The sequence below is a fragment of the Haemaphysalis longicornis genome, unplaced genomic scaffold (genome assembly GCF_048455015.1).
Source record: "Haemaphysalis longicornis isolate Haplotype H1 unplaced genomic scaffold, Haemaphysalis longicornis Haplotype H1 scaffold_2, whole genome shotgun sequence".
Classification (NCBI taxonomy): domain Eukaryota; kingdom Metazoa; phylum Arthropoda; class Arachnida; order Ixodida; family Ixodidae; genus Haemaphysalis; species Haemaphysalis longicornis.
In genome coordinates, this window is record NW_027526295.1 from 14,842,823 (window position 1) to 14,869,744 (window position 26,922).

The 26,922-nt window shown below is 49.7% G+C and overlaps 1 protein-coding gene and 1 pseudogene across 6 annotated transcripts in view; both read left to right on the top strand.

Annotated features, from left to right (window-relative positions):
* The window catches only part of LOC144168766 (DNA-dependent protein kinase catalytic subunit-like), a 477,503-nt gene that overhangs the window by 146,103 nt on the left and 304,478 nt on the right, over positions 1 to 26,922 (top strand). For all 6 annotated transcript variants that reach the window (XM_077697734.1, XM_077697729.1, XM_077697730.1 and 3 more), the window contains exons 31-36: positions 6,415 to 6,548; positions 7,099 to 7,168; positions 17,436 to 17,584; positions 19,868 to 20,006; positions 24,664 to 24,865; positions 25,446 to 25,814. In XM_077697734.1, coding sequence (XP_077553860.1) covers positions 6,415 to 6,548; positions 7,099 to 7,168; positions 17,436 to 17,584; positions 19,868 to 20,006; positions 24,664 to 24,865; positions 25,446 to 25,814 — 1,063 coding nt within the window. The remainder of the gene's footprint in view (positions 1 to 6,414; positions 6,549 to 7,098; positions 7,169 to 17,435; positions 17,585 to 19,867; positions 20,007 to 24,663; positions 24,866 to 25,445; positions 25,815 to 26,922) is intronic.
* On the top strand, positions 1,094 to 5,543 carry LOC144166991 (uncharacterized; annotated as a pseudogene).

Consider the following 26,922-nt stretch of genomic DNA (forward strand, 5'->3'; position numbering starts at 1 on the left):
GCACAACGAGCCTCCTCTATTGCAGCGTCACCTAACATTTTTCAAATGAAACAGTACAAAAACTTATCAGAGACTCCGTCCGAATAGACAGTTCAACTAAGCAGCAACATTAGACACCCGGATATACCCTCGCATGAAAACGAAACTGGAAGGCGAACAGCAGGCAGTGTAAGGCCGGTTTGAAGCGCTGTCCTCGGCGGAACAGATATCTGGCGACTGGGTGTGACCTTTTGACTTGCATCTGAAGTTCTTATCGCAGAAATCGGGTTAGTGTGGGGGGAAATGAGGAGCGGCGTGCTTTGTTCGAGGATCAGTCGCAGACGCTTCAGGCGCCATGGCAGTTAGCCTTGAAGTTGGGTAACTGCGTAGTTGCGCTAAATATGAATTTCGCGATGCAGAAACGAAACCGAAACTGTTGTAAACTGTTTGGGAATGGTCCTGGGGTAAGTAGAACTACCAGAGTACTTAGGACAACTTGCGCAAAGGCAATAAAACTGCCTAAAATGATAAAGTAGCTTTGCAACCAGGCACTGCTTGACATTTTCAGCCGATTTCTGGGATTATTACTGTCAGAGCGTGAACCTGATGATTGAAAATCGTTTGCTAGTTCCCCATTCACGCCCTGATAGCAAAAAACAAGCGCTGGTGCAGAGTAATTACGAGTTGCATGCATTCTTCGTTGGTAGCCTTGAGGCGCGATGACCACGCCCCTTTTCCACAACCAGCAGGTGATTCAAAAGCGTGTCGAAAATCACGTTTCCGTCGCAAAAATGAAAACAAAACTGATTTTGAAAGGCCATTTTCTGATCTAACTCCGAACAGCTTTACTTGTTCGAGAAACGCCTGGAACGCTATGAAAAGGCGCTCCCAAAAGTATCGATCAAATTGATCGATTTTGATAGGCGCGGTAGCGAAAGAGTTAACGACCGTAGTTCGCGCGCCTTCCGAGAGAGGGCGGTGGCGCACTGTGGGCCATTAGCGGGCCGCGGTCGCTGCAAGTCTCTCCTCTCTCGCGCGCGCGCTTCACTGTTGGTCGTGGGGAATTCTCAGGTGTCGTGTTTTCGACTTGTCAGCGCATATATGTCTTTCGACAATGGGAAGAAAGTGCTTTGTACCACGGTGTAATACCGGTTACAAGTCCTGCCAGCAAAAGTTTTCTCTGTTTTCGGCCCCAAAAAAGACGAAGCTCGCCTGAAACTTTGGAGACATGCCATTCCGCGGAAGGATCGGATCCTTCAAGCGTCGGACCACGTGTGCGAGCGACATTTGGACCTGGACGGTAGGCTTGTGCGAATAGTGATATTTTAGTTCGAAGCGAATTCGAAGCGAATAGTCCTAGGGGTCGAATACTTTCGAAGCGAATTCGAATAGCTGTCAGGTGTCACTGAGACATTCCTGTAAAAAAGTTCTACAGTAAAATCTCGATGATACGAATATCGCGGGACAGCAAAAAATATTCGTATCATCCGAAATTCGTATGAACCAACACAGACCAAGAAATTGAGCACTGAAAAAAGTTTTCGTTTAATTCTTTTCTTACTTTCGCATGGAGAAATCCGTGACGTTTTTCTGCTTGTTCTTAACCTCCATGTCGCCGAGCGGTAATTTCTGGACTTTCGTCTATTCACTCGCGGTGCCCAACTCACTACAGGAGCGTTTTTGCACGCGATTCATGCGCGTCGGCGTTGCGCGCGCGATTTTAACGCCCGCCTCGGCGATTCCGCGCTCGTGGTCGCCTGTGCCTCTGTCAGAAAATGACGCGCGTGGCAGTGGGAGGAGCCTGGCGCCAATGGGAAGGCGTGCACCTCAGGGCGGCAGTTTCAAAGTGCTCGAGACAGCTGGCTGGCTCCACAGGAGATGTTTAGGCTTAGCACTCCGGCAGATATTTCATAGGCGCTTTCACTCGCGGCGCGGATGATTTTTTATAGTACCATTTTTGCCCACATTGTTAGCTCGTTTACCGCACAAGAAACTTCGTGTGTGCTTTGAGCGGTATCTTAAGTAGCGGTTAGAAGCGGTGGCTCGAGCGCCCCGCACCACTTCGCTACCGAAGGTGCCGCCTGGTTGCCGCGGCCGGCCGGCAGCGTGCGGGTGGTTTCGCGGCGGCGTCAGCGCGCCTGTGGAGTCCGCGGCACGTTTTCGCGAACAGAAAACAACAGCCCGGCCGTTCCTGGAGAAAGAGCCCGTACGTCACCGTCTCTCGCTCGTTCGTCAGTCGGGCGCCTCGCCGGCTCGTTCGTATCATCCGCCGGGCCGCGCAGGCCTGTTCGCGAAAGCTGAAATTTTTCCCATTGTTGCAGTGGGAACAATTTCATTGTTTGAAACAAGGAAACAGGAGTCTCGACTACCCTGCCGAACATGCACGAAGGCTGCGACGAAGCGACAACGCTTTGAATGTGGCTTGGCTTGTCTTGGCTCCACATGTAGTCAAGATGTAGGACTGATGTCGATGGCACTGCGGCTTGCCTAATGAAATCGAAACTTGAACGAAGTTTTGATATTCGTTCATCCCGAATACTTCGAAATATCGGAAATTTTAAATTCGAGTCGAAGCGAATTTGAATACTGTAATATTCGTTCGAATATTCGAAGCGCCCGAATATTCGCACAAGCCTACTGGACGGCTGAGTACAACGCGAACGTCCTTGTGAGTACCCCACGTCGAGCATGCCTATCTGATGACGCAGTGCCGTCAGTGTTTCCCGATTGTCTAGCACACCTCTCCAAACTGGTAAAACACTGGAAGAGACCGGCGGTCAGGCGGCCTTCCGACGTTCCTGGGCAAAAGCGCCTTCATCGAGCTGATGGGCCGAGAATGCTGAAGAAGCAGTTGATCCCAAGGACAGTGGCCTTGATCATGCAGGACCTTCATCCAGTGAAAGCACTGATGCGAGGTTGGCTCTCCGGAAGTCATTCCGTCAGCCGAGGGGTCTCGTCAACAAGTTTCTAACAACTTGTTCGTGCTATCAGCCTCTGCCATTCTTCCGACTATATCATGGGGCTATCACGGATGGAATCCGAAACGCTGCTTTTACAGAGATGCAGTGGAGCACAAGTCCAAAGCTGCGCGGGCTGAGCACGCACGCCACCACTTCTGCAGAGAGCAGTCATTTGGTCACAACAAAGGTTGTCGACATTGACCAGAACATGCAGCTGTCTGTAGTTGTGATGGGAAGGCCCGTATCAGTTGATGCGTTTCACATCCGGAATGACGTTGCTACAACGGAAGATGTCAAGACGTTTCTGCAAAGCTTGCCCATCTGTGGTGGAGGGCCAAAGACAAGTGTGTATCTGCTGGCACATCCAGAGAGCGCATCTGTCGATGTATGCAATCGGTGGCGACACAAAAAGTGCCCCCTTCTTGTTCGTGGGAACAACAGCAAATGCAAGTGGTGCTCAAGTTTATCTGACGCACTCCATATTCGTCAGAAGAGGGAGATGGACAAAAGAAGTGGAACCACACCGACCAAGCGCTTCCGTTTCTCGTCTGTACCAAATAGTGACAGAGTGCTTGCTTTCCGCAGAGCAAGGAATGCGCTAAAAAGGTCCAAAGAACGCCTGTTGAAACGTTTGAAGGTTCTTAGTGAAGAGCTGAAGCAGGCCCAAGCAAAGATGCAAAGCATGTCTACGGAAGTGCTTAACGAAAAGCTGGGGGCACTGAAGCTGCCTGCACCTCAAGTGGAATTAATTAAGGAATGTGTGTCGGCTGCCAAATGCCGAAGCAAGAAGAATAGACGGTACACTGAGCATTGCATTTTGAGCATTGGATTTTGACCGGCTGCAGAATTCAAGCTAGGAGAGTGCATACCAATGATACCACGCTACAGCGAAGATTAAAGGCTTACCGTATTTATTCGAATCTAAGCCGATAGTTTTTTTCAAATACTAATATATCAAACTCCAGGATCGGCTTGGATTCGAGGATTTTGAAACACGCGCCAATTTCCAAGTAAAATTGAGGGAAGTGGCGCGCAGCTAGCGCCACCCAGAAAAGAAAGTATTGTAGCCATTACTAGACGAGCCAGTAGCCACTTTTAAGGGGCCATAGCTGGGGGCGATACCGCCATTTTGAACTGTGTGGATAGTGGCCTGCGTGCGGTGTGGCGTTTGGTTTTGACAGCGCAATGGCACCAAACAGGCGGTGCCATTATAGTGCCGCTTTTAAAAGAAAAGTTGTTTTAGCCGCGAAGTAGTCGTCGAACGTTCAAGCCGGGCGGGACTTCGGCGTGGATGAAAAAAATGTCCGTCGTTGGAGGACGCAATGGGAAAGGATATTTGCGTGCGCCGCAACGAGGATGGCATTCACCGGACCACGAGAAGGCCGTCACCACGAAATGGAGATGGCATTGGCTGACTTCGTTGAACGAGGAAAACCATCAGCTTACGGCAACGGGCCACATCAAGCCCGCATCACTTTCACAGGTGGCAGGCTGGGTAGCTGCAGCGTGGGACGCCATCCCTGGCACCTTGATCGTGCGCTCCTTCAAAAAGTGTTCCATATAATGCGCTTGACGGTACTGAGGGCAGCGCACTGTTTGAAGATGACATTGATAAAGAAAGCGATGAGGCTAGCAGCGATGATGACTCAGAATGAGCACCACATCTTCATGTTCAATAAACGTGCTTTTTTTTTGTGAACGCTGACCTCGCCGTTTTGTTCGGCCTACAATCGAGGTAAGTTTTTTTTTTTTTTCGTGGCTTCGGACTTCAGGGGTCGGCTTAGAATTGGGGCCGGCCAGGATTCGAATAAATACGATACTTGGATCTCACTCATCTACAACACGTTCTCGAAACGCTCGTAATTAACCGCAATGCTGACGTTTGCGTTCGGTAGGAACCCTAGATTTCCATTGCACTGTGAACACGCGCTATGTTGCGACTGATCGCGCCTTAAGCGATTTACTTCCTGAAAAGCAGACAACACTTGAACCATTCTGTTCGCAATATATTTCACTGCTACTCTTGTCTTATTTGAACCAAGTTCAATGAACTTGCCGGTCCGCTAGAATATGTTCATTTTTCACGCGCTAGAACCCGCGCCGCGCCTTCCTCGCAGCGGCCCGCAGCCGCCGGAGCGGCCCGCTATGGCCCGCAGTGCGCCAGCGCCATCTGTCGCGGCAATCAGAAATGCGGGCGTTAACTCGCCGCGCCGGCTGCCTCCGTCGGCTCGCCTCTCTTTATCTAACACCATGGTTTAAACATTGATGGACGTTGTGTCATATTTTGATTGAAGTAGAAGCGAATGTCTGTTTACCGTAGCTCGTGCTTACCTTTGGAAGTAAAAAGTTATTTTGCAATGAAAAACGAGTTTGGTTAGTGTTTTCTAGTTTAGTTCTACCGATAACATAGAGATGGTCGGGTTCATTGAAAAGGTGAAAGGCAGTTGTGGCAACGTTAAATGCTGTGGTGTCAGCAATCGGAAGAAGTTTGAGCATCAAAACGACTACAGGTGATTACCCGGTTTTGAATTTGCTGTAATGGTGCCATGTGGGAGTTGTAAGTCAGACCCCATGACCCAATAGAATAGTTTATGTGACTGTGAAAAAAAGCATAGCATAAGGTGATTAGGATCCGGTTCTCAAAGTAATGGCGCGCTTTTATTAGTACCCGTCCGGTGGGCAACTCCAGCCAGTTTTGGCTGGAGTTGCGATGCAGTTCCACCTATTTGCACCGCAGGGGTGGTGCCCCTCTCACAGATGGCTCTGTGCCAAGGGGGTCGGTTTATACTGTGCAAGCGTTTCGCTCCGATGTGTGAGCGGTGACATGCTTCACAGTGTCTGGCACTCCGTGGGAATCGTGGAGACCCGCGACCCCAAGTGAGTGCGTACTTCCGGACAAGATGCGCTGAAAAACAGTCTGGCCCGCTGCCAGTTCAGCAGTGCCCCGAGAGGTGGCAGCACTGCTCTGTGGCCTGAATCCACGAACGTGCACGGGCTCAGAGGTCCGGTTTGGACAGGAGATCGGCAGATTGCGACCAGCTGTGCGGCCACGGCAGAACATGTGGGGACTAGTCGCACGCCGCAAGGGCGTCTCGTTCACGCCCATGAACCCCGTCGGGCATGTTTTGGGATATCCCAAACAAAGGGCTGTGCTTCACCACTACTGTATCAACCAAGGACGCTGGGCTGCTGTGGATGCGGTGGCCCCTGTGGTTGATGCGCCGGGACCTAGCGGGGCGGTCTATTGCGCAGAGCTGGCTGGGTTGCCTCGACAACTCGTAGGCAGCAAGGATCAGCCCACGCAAGGCGGCTGCAAGGTCGGGAATGTTTTCGAGCATATGAATAGGAAGTGGTGCTGTGGTTGGAACCGTGGAGCTCTAGCTTTCACCAGCGTTCTTCTTCCTTCACAGAAGTGTGTTTGGTGCCTGGTTTGCTGTTGGCGCTGGGCAACTCGGTGGCCACTGTGTGTGTGCAGGGACCTGGGCAGCAGCACGGGGGTGACGCTCTCCCTGGCCGTGGAGTGGCTGCTCACCCAAGCCAGCTGCCCGCAGTCCGACTGCCGTCGCAAATGCATGCAGCTGTTCTGGTCCCTCGTCCCGAGGCTCCCAGGTGAGGCAGCCACACGTTTTCCACCAGCTGCAGCAGTTGATGGCGATGGGGTATTACAGTGGCCCAAAAGAGTCTCGGGCTGTGCCCTTACAATCACCTAGCATAATTTGCCATCGAGTATAAGCAGATTGAGGCGGAGATTGGTCGGAATGTGAGCCGTCTATTGCCGCGGTGTATCTATCATGTTCAGCTTTTCTTTGTGTGTGCATGAATGTGAGTGGACGCTTCTAGACGGCCTCTTTGCTGGGGACCAAGCCCACCGCTGTTGTGGGAAGGTGGTAAAGCTCAGCAGGTGGCAGGGCTTGGTACAAAATGTTGGCTCAGTTGAAGCAGAAAACGGGAGCAATAAAGGAATCTCTGGGAATGAAGGGCCACTTCCAGACACGTCAGCGGGAGGATCACCTGGAACCGGAGTGGTTCATGCTGCTCTTGCGACATTTGTTTGCTGCAGAGGTGTCTTCAAAGAAAGGGAGTGTGCTTGTGACTTCGGGGAAGTGAACAGCATTTCAGAGCCTTGCCTCCAGTCACAGGTGTCGCACCTCTTTTGCAGGGACCCCGAGTCATGCAGCCTTCGTGGCCGGCCTGTTGAAGGCCAACGGTGCCTCCTTCTTTGTGGACAGGTGACCCAGCCTTTACTGCACTGCCTTCTCTGTGATCGGGTCGCGTCAGTTGCGGGCCAGCAAGGGATTTTGCAGTGTACAGTCTGCCACAGCTGCGCATTGACCTCACGAAGCAGTTGCAAACGGCACTGCACTTCGTTGTGCAGAAATTTTCTTCAATAGGAAGTTGTGATGAAGAAAGACGAGGGCACCGACCACAAGTTGAAAGGAAATTGACGTTTCAGCTCCCACACAGAAGCCTCCTTTAATTTCGCGTCAATTTCCTTTCAACTCAACTAACTTGTGCTCGGCGTCCTTGTCTTTCCTCATCAAAATGCATCCCGACCAGACGGGCTTCCGTCATACCCGTGACTTTTGAAATGGGAAGTTCATGCCTGGCATGCACAAACAACACTGGCTTGCTTGCCAGTTGCAAGCACTCATTTGCAGCAGCTTTCTGTGTAGCCCGTGATGTGTTTCCTTGCACCTGCTCGTACGTAAAACTGCGCTTCCGGACGGGACGAGGAAAAGAAGAGACAGGACGAGCGCAGACTCGCAGCTGGTTTATTGAAAAAGTGAACGAGCTAGTGTAGCCACGAGCTAGTGTGTACATGCGCACACACGTCACCATCCTTATCACATGATACACCGGTTTAAAAACTCGTACTCATTTCCATACAAAGATATGGATGGTTCACTCGCACCCTGTTCCCCGTGCTTTCGTATGAAGGCGGCCTCGGTTAATTCCCTCGCTACCTGTTCTCGGCTTTTGCTCAGCGCCTTCGCCCGAGTCAAAACCGGCTCGCATGGCTTGCTTTCACAAGCCATGCAGTGGTGCGGAAGGTGGGAGCCCGTTTTCATTTAAACGGTCGTTTAGACAGCGGCCCGTTTGACTGTGGTGGTGTACATGATCCCGCTCCCATGCGGGCGGGTGTACATCGGTCACACGGGCCGCTGTCTAAACGACATTTTAAGGGGGGACGCGGCTTTCAACTTCAGAAAAATGACCAAAGCATCGTTTCTTTTTTTTTTTTTTTTTGAAGCCACATATTCGGCTTCTATGTTTCATATTCTGTGCGTTTGCAAAGTTTTTCCGCGGAAAAGTGTTGCAGAGTGGCATAAAAAATAGTTTTGCCAGGTGCGGTGACAAACTATCAGCGCAAAAGGGCGAAAAAACGGCAATTTTTAGAGCGCTGTATCTCCGCAATGGTGCCACCGGGCGCGGCCATTTCGATATCGTTAGATCGGGCGAGTGTTCGTCTTTCCGGTTCCGCTCGTCTCTTTTATCTTCGCTCATTCACAAACGCACGAACGGCAGAAAAGAAACGACACACAAACGAAGCTAGAAATAGATGCTGAAGCGCTATTCGTCCTCCGGTCGGGGCGCGCTAAGACGACCCTCCTGATTGGGTGTCACGGCGCAATGCAAGATGGCGGCCGCCTGAGCTGCATAGCGTGGGCGGTTTGAGTTCATTTTCGCTGCTTCGTTCGGCCAAGTTTCTGTTCAGTCTGTGGTATTCAACACGGACGTTATCGCGATGGGAAGGCCTGAGATCACGAGCCAGATTACGGGAAGTTGTGTGGCTCGAAAGGCCGAGGTCATCGAACGCTTCGTGGTGCACGTGACTCTACCGTCGCCAGACCCCAGAGGGTGACGCGGTGTGTGCGCTTGCTATAGCGGTTCGTGAAGTGAATTTTTAGTCAGATTTGCGATGTTTACACGCTTAGTTATTGCTGTGTTTTGATTGTGGGCTGGCTAGCCCTGGAAAAGAAACGGTCGATGCGTCAAACGCTGCGGCGCACACGGCATAGCCGGCGCGCATTGGAGCATCACATGTCTGCGCAGCCGGTTACTATTGAACGCGAGTAGTTGTAATTAATGCCTGCGACATTAGATTTAGTCTTAAAAGCGACCTGACAAGCCATATCAGGGATAATCAAAGTACGATATGTCGCAGTAAGTGTGCGCTGCGATGCGCACGAGCCATATCGCCTTTCTTGCGCAACGTTTCCCGTGCACTTCTAATAATCATGCAAACAGGTTTGAGTTAGGAATAAAGGAATAAAAATATGTTCTCTGCGTTAAAAATTTACCTTACTGTCGCAGCATTTAACACTGATTTTTTTAGGGAAATTATTGATACCAATGCATATAATCTATGGCTTAGGGCATTCTGACTGTGCTGCGAGAAATGTCAAAAGTAGGGAAAAAAAAAAAACCCTTCCATCAAAGTTGGAGTTATGCACAATATTACACCAAGCTTCAAAGTAGCTCATTTGTATCCTTGTGGTATGCAAACTTTTGGCAATGAACACCTGCACGTATGAGTACTAAGTTGCTGCGCCAGGCAAAGTAATAAAACATAAAAGAAGCCAGAAATTTTAAAATTTAAGTAAAAAAATGCTTCACTTGTTGCCATGGGGACAACAGCTGCAAAGGGAAGTTGTCTAGTGTGATACAGCCAACCAGCTAACCTACTTTCAATTGAAAGCCATCTCCCGCTCCGTTTGGTTTGCAAACTGGGCTATGTACTCTTCACAGAGGAGCTGAAAATGATGTTTTGTGGAATGAGAAAGGCTGTAAAAGGCACTCCAATTTCAAGGCAAGGCCTTCCAGAAGCCCCATGTTCAAAAGGACATGAAAGGCTACAACCGTGACGACTTTTGATAAGTGAAACCTATGTTGCAACTTCGGAAGCCGTTTTCTCAAAACAGTTTTTTTTGCCACCTGTGTCGCTTGTACCAGGGATTTCGGATTTCTTCGTGACCGCTGGGTCTATTTTGATTCCGTTTCTTGCATTACATTCCTTGATGAACAGTTCAGGTCGTGACACTTTTGGTTTTCGAGGTTTGTTTTTTGTGATTTTTTTATTCAAATAATCGTTCACAGTCGACATGCCTGTTGCACATTAACCTCTACAAAAATGAAAACTAAAAAAGACTGTGTTGTAAAAAAAATACAGTCGAATCCCGCAACAACGAAATTGACGGGACGTGCGAAAAATTTCGTTGAAGCGAAAATTCGTTGAGGCGAAATCTGCCCCAACACACCACGGAAAGACCAGAAAAATAGCCCCGTGCGTTTCCGCAACATTGGCAGCATAATACAATGTTTAGAAAAAGGAGTGACGCGCAATAACTCATGTTTATTCGGATAACAAACATACCAATGGTTATCTGTTTTTTCACCACCCAAAGAGGGGGGTGAAGATAAAGGGGGGTGAAGATATGCAGGCGCAAAACGTATCGCAGGCGTGTCCACCGAACTGATTACTTGCAGATAGCTGCTAGGCCGTGGGAAGCCCCCCTCTCACTTGTGGCAGGAGCAGTGCCGTTATCTTATCCTCTGACAGGGCACGGCAGCTACTGACCTTGGCAGGCAAGACGCGCGCGCTTGCATTTAACAGGACCGCGCGCTCGCGACTAAGATAGGATGACTAGGCTTCAAGACCAAACGCGCAAACATGATTTTCGCTCTTGGCTATGAAGAATGGTAGAAGGAAAACGGCAAGGACAGCTGCTCACAACGCATACATGACTGCACCGCGCCAGCAGCGGAGCACATTCATGCAATTTCAACTGGATACGGATTGGCTGTAGCTCTGGGGCTCCGCCTTGGAGAAGCGGGCCTGCGCCTCGTGTAAAGACGGCCAGCCACATCGTTATCACCATCAAGCAATGGCGTGCGCCTATGAGTTATTTTTTGTTTTGTTTTGGGTGGCGGTGTGGTCGCAACGCGCATTTTCGGTGAAACTAAGCGTCCTGAATGTATAAAAAGTTACAGATAGCTGGCGCTATGCTTATTTTATTGTCAAATAATTGTTCAAACCCAGCCCAAATCATCGAAAATTTCGTTGAAGCGAAAGCAAGCCTGACAAATGGTTCGTTGTGGCGAGGACTTTGTTGCATTGACTTCTATGGCTAGCTGACGGGGAATTGGAAATATTTCGTTGAAGCGGAAATTTCGTTGAAGCGGCGTTCGTTGTAGCGGGGTTCGACTGTATTCTAAAACTGTCACGACCTCGTCCATTCATTTGGGAATGCAAAGCACTTCGAACAAGTTTTCTTTCATGTTTTATAAGTCGCTCAAGCTCGGTACAAGCGCAACAGAAAGAAAATTTAATGAATAAAAAAGTTTTTAAAATATTACCTTGAAATTTTTATGGTGTGATCACAGTAGCATTTCCAGTTGCTGTGCCAATTTTCATCAAAATCCACAAAGAAATAAAAAAGTTGATTTTGAAAGCCACGTCCCCCCCCTAAGGGGACATGCTCCTCGAAACAACTTTTTTTTTATTAATGAGGTTAGAAGGCTGAAATTTTTGCAGCTTGTAAAGATTGATCTCCTCTTGTCATATATGCAATCAGATATGCAGATATCAGATATATGCAATTCAAATATCTGCTCCGGCTGAAATTTTACGCAGCATGACGTGCAGGAAAAATGCTTTTTTGTGCACACTATTGTCTATAGTAAACATTTTTACTTAAAGTTTTAAAATAGCCTAGGTGGTTCCTTTTGAACTGCAGAGTGCTGAAATCTACCTGAAGAAGCCTCATATTCATTTTCCTCACCACGAAAAAAAGAATGACTGGTAGTGGGCCTTTTCTTGTTCTGTATATTTTTGTTTTATGACTGTCAGAAATATCGAAGGACAAAAATTGAATAATGAACAAGATTTGTGCACTCTGCATGTTATACTGAACATCTGTGCAAAATTTCATCGTGATACAACAACTTTAAGTGTGCACAAACTCAGAAAACGGACAAAAACAACAAACTGAGAAAAACGCAATTGAAAGTTTATTTTTTTGGCAGATTCAGAAATTCTTGCTCAAACAACATGAAACTTGGTGCGGATATAGTCTGAAATGTCCACATTGAGGTACTAAAACTAGAACGCTCCTTGCACCCTCACGGTTCTTGCGGGTGAAGTCCTCGGTACAGGCCCGTTTCTCCAGGCTGTGGCGATGGGACCTAGCCTCAGCAGTCAGCCTGGCAGACATCTGCCTGATCCTCCACTGGTCACTTGCACTGTTTAGTCTAACCAGTTCTTCTGAAGGGAAGATTTCCAGTTCTTGGAGAACTTGCTCAAAGCTAGAGTGGCCCCTGTTGAACCACAACACTGTGAGAACAGTGGCCGAGACTCCACTACAGTGAACTGCAAGTTGTACGATACCGTCCTGTGCCAGATGCGCAGTGCTGCTTCTGTCTCCATGGATGAGTAGCCGACATTTTTTTACACACAGGGGCATTAAAAGCTTGCCACACTTCCTCCTCTTGCAAATGAAGCTTTTGGGGGTGGCTGCAATCTTGACAGTAGGTAGTTTGACAGCACCTCAAAATCCAGGCAGAGAGCAGTGTCGAGAGAAATGGCAGTGCCAACACAGTTGTGGCTTTTGTGTCCTCGTTTCTGCCAAGTACCGTCAAACATCGCACTGACGCCAGTGTGACCAGTTTGCAACGCAGTTACTTGCCTTGCTTCAGCATGGTTGTCAGAGACTACTTTTGTGGCCGCGGCATGAACTTTCTTGGCAATGTTGTGGAACGTCTTTTGGTGCAGTGGTTTTGGTAGCCCAAGAATGGCACAAAACCTGCACAGCTGATCGTGTCCGATGCCAACCGCGCGTGCAGAGAGTACCGCTTTTACATTGATGGCGAAACTATCACGGGGACTTCCCCTGCAGAGTTCCGGGTTGCGGCCGATGGCGGCAGCGCGCTGCGACGAGTAGACAGAAGAAACCACTCCTGCAGGGCACTCTACGTTTTTGCACTTGAGTTCTAGTACCGATGCAAGGCCCTTCCACTTGTTCGCAACGTCAACTACGATGAGTTCGCACTTCGCACACGTCGCGCAGATGGCGTCCCTCTCAAGTTCAGTCAGAGCGCTGACTTCACAGATAATTGCACCTGCACCGCTCCCGTTGCTGGCTGTCTTCTCACCTTAGAAGGCTGCCAACTTCTTCTCCGATGAGCTTATAAAGCTGATATCGTCACTGATAAAATCAGCCCTGCCTGGTTGAGCTGCGCTTGCAACGCTTGAAGCGCTGGACACACGTACGACTGGTGCACGTGATTCGCATGCGACCGATCGTTACGATTGATCATTGGGACCTGTTTTGGCCTCGTTCGCTGGTCGGAGGAGGCTCACGACGTGTGACTGGCAAGCCAGATGGAGTCGTGCCATCGTTGCCGTCGTCGTGAGGCCACAGCCAATGAGAGCCCGCTGAGCCTGCAACCGGCTTGCGTTGCTCTGGTCGGCTCGGGTGTTGGGAACTTTAGGCTTAGCGTCCTGGCGAATATTTGATCGCCGCTATCTGTGCGACTGCGAATGACAATCCGTAACACAACTTTGCACCACACTATCATCCCCTTTCTCGCATGTGAAACTTTATTTGAGCTACGACTGCTGTTTGAGCGATCGGTGACCGAGACATCTGCGTAGCCTGTTTTGATGCTTCCGCGCAGGTATCGCCATCTCTCAGCCGCTCGGCGCACCGCGCGCCGCGGCATCCACGGCCGGTCAGCATAGGCTTGCATCGCGGCAGATATCTGATCGCCGCTTTTAAAATAAGCCCTGAGAATAATCCCTAGCAGAATTTTTCACCACACTAACACCTACTTTCTCGCAGGTGGAACTTCGTTTTAGCGATCATATTGATGTGGAAGAGCAGCGACAAGCGGTTGCTACCGTGGTCTGCGCCGGTTCGAGCCGCTGAGTGTGCCGAGCTGGCAGGCGCGGCCGGCATGTGCGCGGACCGTTTCTGATGCAGAAAACGCTTCATGATTGCCTGCTTTATTCATTTCTTGCGTACAAACGCGTGGAATCTACAAATTCAGCTCAGCGATCGTCGTAGTTGACCATGGAGCAAAAACAGTGGGCGGAGTGGCGCCGACGACGCATCGCACACCCGCATCGGGCCATGTATCTCAAATTCACGCGTACGACTAGTCGTGATGACAGTCGTAACGATCAGTCGCATGCGAATTGTGTGTACCAATCGTACATGTGTCTAGCGCTTGAAGGCCCGGCGCCGTTAGGCCTCACGGTGCCGGTCGTGCCGGCATTGGCCGTGGTCATCGCGATGCTGCGCCGCTCGCGCTTTCCTTTGTACCGGCATGAAGTTCACTACTTCCGGCAACAAAAGTCGCGCTTCTCCTCAGCGTTCATGATTAAAAACATACGGTAAGGAAATAGAAAAGATAGCGCTAAGTAGCGAATGGAACGATGCAGGCGATGGCGGCGGCTCACAAGCGGCAAGAGCCAATGGCGGTCCCGATTTCGCGTCACGTGATTTAAATGCCCAGTAGGAGCTCGCAAAACAAGCGGGAAGAAATATTTTTAAAAATTTTTTTATGCGGAGATACAAAGCTGGCGAGCGGCTCAATCGAGAGAAGAAGGCTTTGACTACCTCTCTCAAGTGACTGAAATGGCTGCCAGCCACGCTTCCGTGCAGCAAAAACTCTCAAAGATGGCCGAAATTCGGCTTGATTGCGTGATTTGCGTGAAATTCGGCTTGATTGCGTGATACAGACGCGATTTTCACCAAGTTCTCGTTCGTATTTCGCTTTCATCTTTTTTTTCGTGAAAGAAGGATAGTCAAAGATGATAATGCAAGTGAAAACAAAAAAAATCGGCACATTTAGAAAAAATCGAGTTTTTTCAACCCGCGTGTAACTCTTTCACTCCGGCGTCATACGCAATCGGAAGCCGGCGTCCGATGATTTCAAGTCTCCCGCAACATCTGAAACCCGCGCTCCACAGACAACTATCGCCATCTGGTGTGTTCATTCGCAACTTCTCTTTCAGTTTTGGTTTCGTTTGTTTATGTGTCGCGTGTGGTGGCGGTGTAGCAAGAGAAATTTGAACCGAAGGTAGAGGGGATTAGGAGGAAAATGGTGTCAGGTTCGCGCCACGCTCCGCATAGTCGGACTGCTGTAGCAAGCACTTCGGCAGCTCCTGCTGTCGATTTTTCTGATTTCAGCAGCAGTGATGGGTCAAACAACGAATTGGGATATTCAGATTTCAGTTTGGACGACGAAGTGCCGGTTCAGGTGCCTCGCACTTCAACAAGCGCTGGCAGGTAATTTTGTTGTGACTCCGCGCTGTATTTATAAACAAAACTTGCTTCTTATCTGACGACTGTGGTTTTACTTTTGTGTTTAGGGTCTCAACAATGTACGGCCAGGATATTTTGCCAAATGCACCGCGCCGTATCGCGCTATCAACTTCAAGATAACCTGGCGCTCGTGTGAGATTAGCGCTGCAGCGTTCAGGTGCGACGCTTGTCGAGAGCGCTGGATTTTTTTTTCTTGTTTTTTACCACCGAACTGATAAGGATTTTGTGCGAGAACACAAAAGAGTATGCTTGGATGCACATTTTACAGAGACTCGCTCACCCTTCAGTGCCTTTGCGGCGTGGCACAACCGTCAGTTCCACTAGGTTGACGAGACCTCAAAAATCCAAAACTTTGTGTACACTGTTGATTTATATATTGAATCATAGCCAGGGAACGCGGGAACAATTTTTATATCTTAAAATTCCTGAAATAATTTTTACTCTCGGTAAAATTGCCGATTTGTGTTTTTTGTATACTTTTCTTGGTGGCTTTTTTCTGATTACATGATGAATAAACTGTAAGTAATTGTACCTTTAACAGAATGCTGCTTTGTGTTTCGAAGAGCAATCTATGAGCTACAATTTCATGCGTAGCAAGGCTACGTGTGTCCAGTAGCTCAAGAGAAAAAAAAAACGTTTTGTGGAAGCACTCAAAATCGGCCGTTTTTCCGCCGTAACGAAACAGTTCAGGAAACACCAGCTGAATGTAACAAAACGGGTTCCAACCTTCCGCACCACTGCATGGCTTGTGAAAGCTTGTGAAGCGCACCTTCCATTTCGTGTGTCCTTTTTTTTTTCCATTTATGCTGTCGTCGTTGTGTTAAGTTCAGCGCTATTTGTGCCATTATGTCTAGATACCAACTAGCCCAACACCAAGCTTTATTGAAATTGTGAAAGCAAGCCATGCGAACCGGTTTTGACTTGGGCAGAGGTGCTGAGCAAAAGCCGAGAACAGGTTGCAAGGGAATTAATCGAGGCCTTCTTCATACGAAAGTACGGGGAACAGGGTGCGAGTGAACCATCCATATCTTTGTATGGAAATGAGTATGAGTTTTTAAACCGGTGTATCATGTGATAAGGATGGTTACGTGTGCACATGTGCTGGTGTGGGTGCACTAGCTTGTTCAATTGTTCCATAAACCAGTTGTGAGTCTGCGCTCGTCCTGTCTCTTCTTTTCCGTGTACCGTCCGTATGCGCAGTTTTACGTGCAAGCATGATGAATGCCCAACAACATGCATTACTCCTTGCACGTGATTTGCCCCTAAAGTCAGTGTCGCGAGAATAGGGCTTGCGGAGCACTTTGTTGCTCATCGAACTCGTGTGCTGCATTGCTCCAATAAAGAGAAAGGGGGAAGGGGGCTCACAAATACACGCCAAATGTTTCCAGTTACCACAAAAATAATGTTTCGTCCACACAAACAAAAATTGTCTCCACTGTTCAGTGTGTTGTTAAGCTGAATTGTCAATTTGCAAAGCTCAGTTTTGTAGAACGAATGCACGCTTCTCTGCCAGCAAGTTTCCATGATTAGACAGGCCTTGCCCATTCATAGTAGCTCAGTTTTTTAGTAGTCTAGTAGATCTCAGTTACCAGCAACGATAAATGGTTGTGGGCCTGCATTGGGCTACTCCGACCATATTTTCTTGGCGGGTGTGCATCTGTATGATTGATTCATTTGAGAGAGCAGCTTTCAAGCGGTGTCCCTTGCCTTGTTGTAAGCAAGGGGACGAGGACGACGCTGAAGGAAGAGCGAGGGGGAAAGTGGAGGAGGCGAAGGCTGCTCGAGACGCGGGGACTCACTATGAGGTAACGTCAGAGTAGCGTGTGCCGTCACGCATTTGCTGATGACTTTCTGAGACGAAGAAAATGATTCTCGCCATCGCTGCAGTGGGTGCTGCGCTCACACTTCTCGCGAGGGAGCATTGTGATCGTCGGCCAGCTTCTTGCGGGCCTCCTGGGTGGCAAGAGCTTGCACGGCCCTGCACTGTTCTGTGGCCTTGTGTGCATTCGTGTCCCCACAGTAGTGCTGTACTGTGGGAACAGTGGCCTCTTTGGTGATGCAGACCATCATTTACGGCTGCGGCGGTCGCCTGTCTGGCTGTCGCACTGCGACTGGCCCAAGCGATGCTCTCTGGCACCCCCCCATGCTGCCCCCCTTGTGCTCGCAGGTGGGAGGCCGGGGTGCTGCCGGCTGCTGGGGGCGCCCTGGGCAGCGTGGCGGCCGTGCGCCACTTCTGCGACCGGCTGCTGGGCCTCGTGGAGTGCTACGCCTGGGTGCTGCAGCAGCGCCTGCTCGAACCCCCCCTGCTCTTCCAAGGTGACCACCGTCGAGGGGGGCGCATGCGCACTTATCTAACCAAGTCACTGGGGGCCGCAGTGTCATTTTACCAGCAGTTGATTCGGCAAATTTGACGTCTAAAGGGAGGTGCATCCCAGGGCACGCACCTGGCGATAATTAAGCGTGGGCTCAAAGCCCGTTTGGGGCTTCCCCTAGAGTCGTCGCAGTCCAGCGGTCGTGTGAAACACTGCACTTTTTTGTTCTATCACTCTTTAGCTGATATTCTTGAGCCACGTAAGCAGGGCTTCCTCCAACTTCTTGTGCGGGGCGGTCTTGAGGTTCATCAGTGCAGTTCCAAACCAAGGGGCATGGATGGAGGCGCCCTTTCCCTTCTGGATTGTGGTGGTGTGCAGCCACAGGACTGCTCAGATTACCTTGTAGGGCACCGTAGAAACGGCACTAGGTGCATCAGTTTTTTTTTTTTTTTTCTGTCTTGGTGCAATAATCTTCATTGCGTTCTGGTGAAACACTTGAAAAATTGCGATTCCTTTTGAATGTCTGTTTCTCAAAATACTTTGTTAAACTGAGAGTGGTGCTGAGTCTATTTCATTAGTTTGAGCTCATAAAAGCTGGCAAGGGATTCAAATGTGTTCATTAGATCGGGAAATTCATAAGATGGAGTTTTGAGATATTTGGGGATTGAAGCAAACACTTGGCCATTTTCAGTGCACTGACTGGAATTGGCGATAGCTCAGCTGTGCCTCTTCAGTAACTAGTGCGTAGAAAAAACGGGCCCATTTAAATGTCCCAGTAAGATTTTTCTATGCCCTTTCAGCCCGGCATTATTTTTTCAAGCAAGAAAATGTTTTCTGTGTGTTCTACAAAATTTTACGGCTCCCATAAGGCCTCAAACTACAAGTGAGCTGGTAGTGCAAATATTAACTGATTTATTAATGGGGCAATGATTTAATGTCAGTTTTTTTTTTTTAAAGTTGTTCTGCAGAAAACATTTTTTTTGTGTGCTTTCCTAAAGTTTGTGGCCACATGAGCCTGCAAACAAGAAATGAGCTTCGTAGCGCATATTTACAAGCTTGGGAATAAAACTAGGGCCTCTGTATTCACCCGAGCTTTTTCTTTTTTGTAGTGTCCAGGTTCGCAAAAACGCACGAATGGCGCTGTCTATCGCAGTGGTCCTCCTTGAAGGACAGTTCCCCAGAAAACTTGCAGTTTTGGTTTTGTTTTCTGTGCGCTAGAGGGACGCCTTTGTGGTGGCATGAAGTGGCACCACCCGGGCCAGAAGGGCTGAGCACACTTTCTAAGAAGCTGCCCCACTGCCTTGGCTCTATTCAAGCTTCATCACATGTGGTACTACCATTAGCAAGTGCTTCAGTATCAGGGCAGTGCAGGCGTAACTAGACATTTGGATGAGCCATGAGAAACACGCTTTCCACGAGAAAGAAAAAGCCTACATTGAACCCCCATGAACATTCATGTTAGTTCTAGGAAGGAAATTGGGTATGTGAGGCGATGCAAGGCACGGAAAATGACCCTTGCAAGCATCCCATGATGAATGCAATGGTGTCCTGCCCACTTTGCAACTCGCTGCACACAAGTAGCCTTTTGAGTGGGAATTTTACCACAATAGGTGCAAATGTGTGGGAATGTTTGCCGAACAGGCTTCTCCAGTGCTGCGGTGTCCACTTGTCCGGGGCTTTGACAGCGGACCTGCACCTGCCAGTGAGAAAGGCTTGTTTTCCCAATGCAGGAACCCTTCTTGTGAAGGAGTTATCAAAAACAAATTATTCCATTCCCAAATCGCTCCATATTTAATTCCCTCCCCCCCTTCGTGTCGTGGGATATATTTACAACCGACAACTGCCCGAAATCAAGGTGGTTCTTCAGAACACCCGTGGACCAAGCAATGGCAGCACTGCACACGAAGCAAATGGCTCCTGTGAAGGGAAAAGCGAAAACAGGTGACCATGGTTGGCAGCAACAAAGGCCCTGCCGCCACCGCATAAAGGCAGCGGCGATGGGCGGCTGTGGTGCCGTTTTGGATGGTTACCGCTCCTAATGCACATGCAATTTTAAGGCCTGTTCTGTCCTCCCCCTCAAGAAAGAAGCGGCTTGTTAGAACTCGGTAAATGCGATAAAATGTAAAATAAAAAAAGATAGCCAGAAGCAAAGAGCAACCAAGCGGCGCTCCCCGCCTGAGCCCCACCAACTAGTGCCACTCAGTAGGGTGACAGGACTCTCAGTTTCTCTCGGAGCGTCCGGGGGCTCTCCCGATTGTCGTCGCCATGTGTCTCTCTTCTGTTTCAGTGCCTGGCAGACCGAGCGCCATTTTCCCCATGGTCACCACGTTCCTGGAGCAGCTGGCCCTGTGCAACGATGTGCACGAGTTGGTTGGCAGGGAGGACGCCCCGCTGTCCACCCCCACCGAACAGGCCGCGTTCAGCCTGTGAGCACCGCTCTCTCTGCCAGCTGCAGTAGAACCTCGGTGATGCGTTTTTGCAAGGAAGCAGGAGAGAGAAATGGACTATCCAGGAACGCGTATGATTCGGCGCAGTAAAAGAAAAAAGTTGGCTCCAATGCACACTGTGAGGTGGTTGGAAAGCAAAGCTGTAAACAACACCCACAACACTTGCCCATGCGACGTCACTTGAAATCCCACACGTGGCTCTACAAAGAGTGAAACCAGAAATTCTGCCAGCTGTTACCTGGGATTCGTGCCAAAAATCAGCCACTGAATCAAAACCAGCGTCTGTCTCCCCATCTGCATGTGCTAAGATGATGGGCTGTCGCTCTGATTCTCTTCTGGCCCAGGTTCGATCCCTGGCTGTGCCAGTAGTTAATAAGCCCGGTTGGGAGTTTCTTGTGGCGCACACGACGAAACCGCTGGCTGGTAGAGGTAGAAAGCTTTGCTTCAAAAACAGTCGGCTGATGTGCATGAGCATTGAAAGACCTTTTTCGCGCGTACATGTCTGTCAACGTCTGCTGGCACATCGTCTGCTGGCGCATGCTGCTGCCATTTGAGAGCGACAGCTCCTTTCCTAAACATTGCAGACTTTTTTCCGCACCGGGACCCACCGCGGTGGCTCAGTGGCTAAGGCGTTGCACTGCTGAGCACGAGGTCACGGGTTCGATTCTCGGCCGCGGCGGCCGCTTTTCTGATGGAGGTGAAAAGCAAAAATGCCCATGTGTACGAGATTTCGGTGCACATTAAAGATCCCCAGGTGGTCGAAATTAATCGAGAGCCCTCCTCTATGGCGCGGCTCATTGCCTGCGTTGCGTCGGCGCGTTAAACCCTACAGTCGATCAAGTCTGCACTCGGATTGCCCTTTGTGCAAAAGCAGCTCCACACCACTTCTAAGCAGATTACGGCCTAAGCAAATGTGGCCGCCAGAGACGCCACCTCTTCCTCTCTGTCATCGCTGCCATCTTTCCCGGAGGGTTCGTCCAGCGCTGGCGCTGCTTCATGGTAGAGGTTAGCGTTATGCACGTTAAGACATCGTTATACAAGCGACGTTGCCTAAAGGCAGCCACGTTACCGAGTGACTCCGGCAAGCCCAGCACTGCGGGAAAGTCGCCACGGTGACCCAGCCGGCTTGACCATTGCGCCGCATGTGCTGAGGCTCGGTGCACAAGCATGTCAGCACGCTTTTGTTCACCGTAAAACATATTGTCCAGTCGTAGTTGGTTAAAATTTTTAAAATTTTGAACTCACTTATTGGCAAATCGTGTTATCCAGTAACGCAGTAACCAGAAAAAGAAATCACCATAACACTTTAAGGCTATGGGGCGTTTTTAGCATTTTTAGTGCTCTCAATTGAGAGCATAGTAACAGGGAGTCCGTATGGACCGGGAACATATCGATGGGGTTCTACTGTAGTTGTGTGGGCCGGGTCAGGCAAGTTGTACTTCTCCTTAACGTAACGGAACTGGGTAAGAGAAGGAACCCTTAAAAATTCTGTAGCAATATTTTCATTTAAAAAGTAAGAACAGTGCCAATTATTGGCTCATGAGGGCCAAGACTACAAATTTAGAGGAAACTGGACCACTGTTCCGGGATACCTCCATGCTAGGAATGAATTCCCACCTCAGTAATGAAAGAAAGTGATGCATTGCAGAGCTGTGTGAAAGTAAAGGTCGTACGATAGCACTTTGGTGGCAGGCCTCAAGTTGTCGGAATACTTCCTGAGCCATCGCATGCCTACAGGTGTGTTTTTTTCTGGCTGACCTGGCTCGTGTCCTTTCTTGGCGCCTTGAACATGATGCGCAAGCCGACGTGTGTGTCACAGCGCGTCCGGTGGAGGCTGTGGCTAGCGGGCTAGAAAGCTTTGCAAGTTTTAACCCAAGGTTGACGAGGTGCCAGTTGTCCATCCACTGATGATAAGTGCACAGACTGCTATTATTGATACAGTCAAATTGCAACGTAACAACGTCAGTAAAATTCGTAATATTCTTTGTTGCATTAGAATTTCGCTACATTGAAATTGGCGGTTAAAACTTGGGGGTAACCTCAGAAGCGATTTCTGTAAGCGAAAACGTGGTGTGCATACGTACGGCTGGTGCACTGACATTGCCACGAATACCACCCGCACGATGCGGGAGCTGCCAAGCGCGTCTGTTAGCCCAAACTACTTACCGATTGCCGGAATGGAACTCTTTGCTTAAAAAAGTCCCGCTGAAGTTCCTGTCACAAATGTGAAGTGGACGCCATTTTTGCACAACCCGCCGCTATCGTGGGTTCAAATTTCACTCGCTCTCGCAGCCGTCTCCACACATGAAATGTAAACAAACGATAATGAAATCGAAAAAGGAGTTGCCACTAGATATGCCAGATGTCATTAGTTGTCCGCAAAGTGCCATTTTCAGCTTTAGGGGGATGTTTGAAATCATCGGAACTCCGTGTCCGATGGCCTATGGCGCTGTAATGAAAGAGTTAAGGGCAGCTTAAGAATCACTGTTTCTCATGTTACTAGTTGAGAGGGACACAGTGGCAAAATCCAATGGGGCCATTATTGAAGTTACATCGAAATGTAATGAATTGGCTTGGAGCAGGGGTGAGACAGCTGTGCATATTGCGCAGTTTTGATAGAAAGTTGTTTTCCTGCGCAAAGCTGCCCCAAAAGCTTGGAAATTTCAAGAATTGCGCCAAACTGCTCCAAAACGGACTGAGAGCCAAGGCTAACCCAAGAGCCAAGTTAACCCTCCTGTCAGTTTCAGTGGGGAAAAATGCTTACTGACGGCATACTTTTCCAGCAACTCCAAGGTGATGCTGTTTGTAAAGGTTTAATTGATTGATCATTCAATAAAAAGCCCGCATAAAATTGTCCCTGAGATAGTTTTTTCGAGAGTAGCAAAGTCGGGTTGCACATGTTATATTATGTGAGTTTTTAAAGTTTTGCCATCGGAAACCATCGCAAAGTCCTGTAGAAAAAATACTTACGTGTGTTGAGGCGACAAACTACTTGTGCAAGTTGATGACAAAACGGCAATTTTCGGAGTGCCGTATCTCTGGCATCATGGTGAGGTGAAGATTGGGAAACATGGCCGCCGGGCGAAGCGGTTGCTCGTGGTTCAGGCAGAGCGGCCTTTGCCGACTTCTACTGTGGTTTTGGTTATGGGGGTGGCATTTAGATAAAACGACATTCAGTCGTTTTATCTGTTGCGGGAAGTTGCGCACTCGAAAGACGGCAGTTCATCAAAAACAACGTGGTGCCCACGAATTCGCCGTGTTTTGGCCTTGAGTGTGAGGTGCAGTGCGCGCTTGAAGTGAAATTTAAGACATGTTGCGGTGTTATACAACAGTTATTGCTGCCTTTGACAGCAAGCTTGCGAGCTGCAGGAATGGGACGAACAACACTGCAGAAGTGGCGGCGCAAGCTACATCGCCGCAATAAAATGTTCAAGCAGTGTCCGATAGAGGGACGGGCTATCACTACACGCTAGTAATATTGGTTCATCTATCATAAGTGAAATTTTATGCCAAGAGGGAGGTCGCTAATGTTACTCAATTGCGATTGTAGTGAATGTGCACCTCGCGGATTGAAATGGGAGGGCTGTCACCTCGCTTTGTGCAACTTTTTCCGTGGCTCTACACTTGTGCGTAAAGCCGAGTCTGGGATTAGAAAAACAATAATTTCAGCATTCACATGATAATAAAGGTGCCTTGGGATAACTTAGTTTTTCAATTCGATATTTTCGACGGCGCTCCCTGCTATTTATGCTAAGTATAGGCGTTTGTAAAAGGTAGTGCAGTTTGTACCTTGTGATGCTCTGGTCGAAAACACTTCATTGAAAGGCTGTTTCAGTGCTGTTTACGTTTAAAACCGATTAAAAAGCGCCCCTTTTCCCCCCCGAGTTGCTAAAAATTTGATTTTTTAGGCTCCTAAGGTGGCATAATAAATGCCGTTCTTCTGCTCCAAATCAAAGTTATTCTGCTCCATAATCGAGATTTTGCTGCTCCAAGAACTGCTCCCAAATCTGATTGAGCTGTCTCACCCCTGCTGGGGGGGTTATGTGCGAATGCAGGGAATATAATTTACGAGAAACCATTGCAGGTAACGCAGGTCCAGACGACGAATGGAGTTACAATGCAGAACCATGTGCTCTAGGAACGTTTTCTTCTGCCTGGTGATGTCGTTGGTTTGTCACAGCCATTAGCGCTGGGTGTTTCTGGGCAACTGGGGCTTGCTGGAAAGCGTCTCTACTGGGGCCAGTTGGTGCATTCTGAGCTTAAACAACAGCGCAAAAGACAAGGACTAGGAAAGAAGCACAGACAAGCGCTGTCTGTGCTTCTTTCCTAGTCCTTGTCTTTTGCGCTACTGTTTAAGTCCAACTTGCTGGAAAGGCCTTACATGGCTCGAAGCGTGGTCGCCACAGTCCTGATCTGAGGAGGGGCTCGCATTGTTGGTGCGGCAACGTCAGTGGCCAGTTTTTGCTGCCACAAATGTGGAACCCATTCTCTCACGATGCTCTCGAGGCCAGTTGCTCTTGGGAGCACGAGTGCGTAACCCCGCGTAACCTCACCCCACCTGCTGCCAGGACAGCAGTGCAGAAGCGTCCCCGCTTCTGGTCAAAGTCCGGCTCGGTCGGCCTCCCTCCTCCCCCAGGGTCAGGTGCTCCCTGACGGTGCGGCTGTTCCACCTCCTGACCGTGTGGATGGAGGCCGCGCCCGAGTCCATGGCGTCTGTTGCGGACCCCTTCTGGGAGACGGAGGCCTTTTGGAAGTGCTGTGTGCTGTGTGTGCTGCTGCCCTTGGAAGCGGGCTATGACCTGGCCGACCTTGAAGTGGCCAACGAGCTTCCGCATGAGGTGGGCCGTTTGCAGATCCCCCTCTGGTCTCGTGGGCGAGCTGGACCGGTGATTGTGCCGGGTAAAGTTGGACCAGCAAAGTGTTCATCATTCCCTGCTTTTAGCCACTACTCTGCATTTTGCAGTGTACGCTCTGTATACTCCGTTTCCTCTCATTTGTATTCTCTTATTGCAGCTCGCTGTTTGCCCCTGTTCAGGTTCATGAGCATTGATCTTGTGCACAGTGCGTGCCACGTGTGCCAGCGGCTGTTTCCTTATGCAGTCGTTTTGTTTCTGGTGGCCTTGTTCTTTGGACGTAATTTCAGTGCTGTGTACTGGTTGAGCTCGCATGCCAGTGTGCCATGGAATGCTGCCCATGCAGTGGGGAGGCACAGTCTGTGGGCGGGGCTGCACGCATTTTTGGGCGGGTGAGCAGAGATATGTGCTTTAGAGCAGGAAACAAGAGACATGCCCTTGCACAGACATGTCCTGCAGTCTGGTCTCTCCGTTTCCGCAAGAGGGCCCGGGCTGAGATGACAGGCCTCGCCTTCAGTTGCCGGACTGCGGGGCCTGGGTGCGAGCGGCTCCCCGTGCTGTGCAGATGCTGCGGTTCCTGCGGCAGGTGTCGTGCACGCGGCCCGCCCTGCTGTTGTCTGGCCTGGCCCCCGCCCTGGCAGCCCTGGTGGCCGAGCGGCCCGAGTGCGGCCTGGAGCAGGTCCTGCGGCTGAGGCTGGACGGCCCCGAGCTCTCCTCGCAGGAGGGCGGCGGCCTTCTCCGGCTCACGGGCCTCGTGTCGGGCTACTGCCTGCTGGCGCAGCTGGGCGTGGTCGAGGCCGGCCGGGAGGAGTGGGCGCGGGCCCCTATCGCGGCCGTGGCCCACTGGCTGGCAGCGCCTGCTGGGACACCAACGCCCCTGGTCCGGGAGCTCGGCCTCCGCCTCCTGCAGCTGGGCACGGCCCTGGGCGCTGGCGTGAGTGGGGCTGCTCGGTTTTAAGGGGGGAGGCTACCCTTGTAGGCCCAAGTTTTTTGTTTCTTGAGATATCTGAATGAAATTTTCAGGGTATTGTTATAGCATCAACATTAGAAAAAGTGCAAAGTTTCATCGAGCTACGGAGGTTAGTTCTCAAGTTATGAGGGTATACCACGGTGGTGTGTATGGGCTTCTTATCCCAGTCCTGGAGAATTAGCCAAGTGTGCTGCGGCTATGAAATTCGTTATGGTTATTCCTGAAGATGTACCTCAGGGCAAGACAGAGCCCTTTTTCTAAATTTTTCACCGGAAAAATTTTAGCACAGCACTAAAATTAGTGTTGCTGATCAAACATGCAAACATGATTTCGTTGTGATTTTTTACGAAATCAAGGGACAAAAATTTTTAGGAAACCGGCTTGTCTTGCCCTCGAAAATTTATTAAGGAACAGAATAAAGAAAACGGGATGCAAATCTGACAAGCACTTCTTGAGATTCACTGGGATAAGCAGTCACAACAGGAAAAAAGTTCATTTTGAGAAAACTGCCTTCAAAGTTTGTGTACACATCTTCACTTCTAGAAGGACCCCGTAGCATAGCTAGAGGGGTCTTGGCACACTGTCTTCCTCTTCTGTTGCTTTTCCATCTTTTCCTGCTTTCGTTTGCTGGCCTTGTTCATACGCAGGGCATCTTTTTCAGCAGCTCGCTGGAGGGCTAGATGGCCTGGTGTCATGAGCCCCACAGACGCGGATATTTCTCGAGTGGCCCTGTAGCAGCCCGCATTGCACCTCAGCATGGCTTCATGCAGTGCTGTCTCGACAGCAATAAATGAAACATGCTGCTCCATGGGCATCAGGGACCACAGGACTACAGTCAAAACCCGCGATAACGAAATCCCGCTGGTACGAAATTCCCGCGGCAACGAAATATTTTCGCATCCCCGGCGAACGTCCATAGACGCCCATGTATTTTATATCTCGCGGCAACGAAATGTTTTTGGAAACTGATCCCGCGTTAACGAGATTCGGTGCAAGTTTGGTCGGCATTTTACCTACCCATTTGAGGGCAACTGTATCCAAAAAGTGTTCAAGTGCATTTTTTTGGACTCAA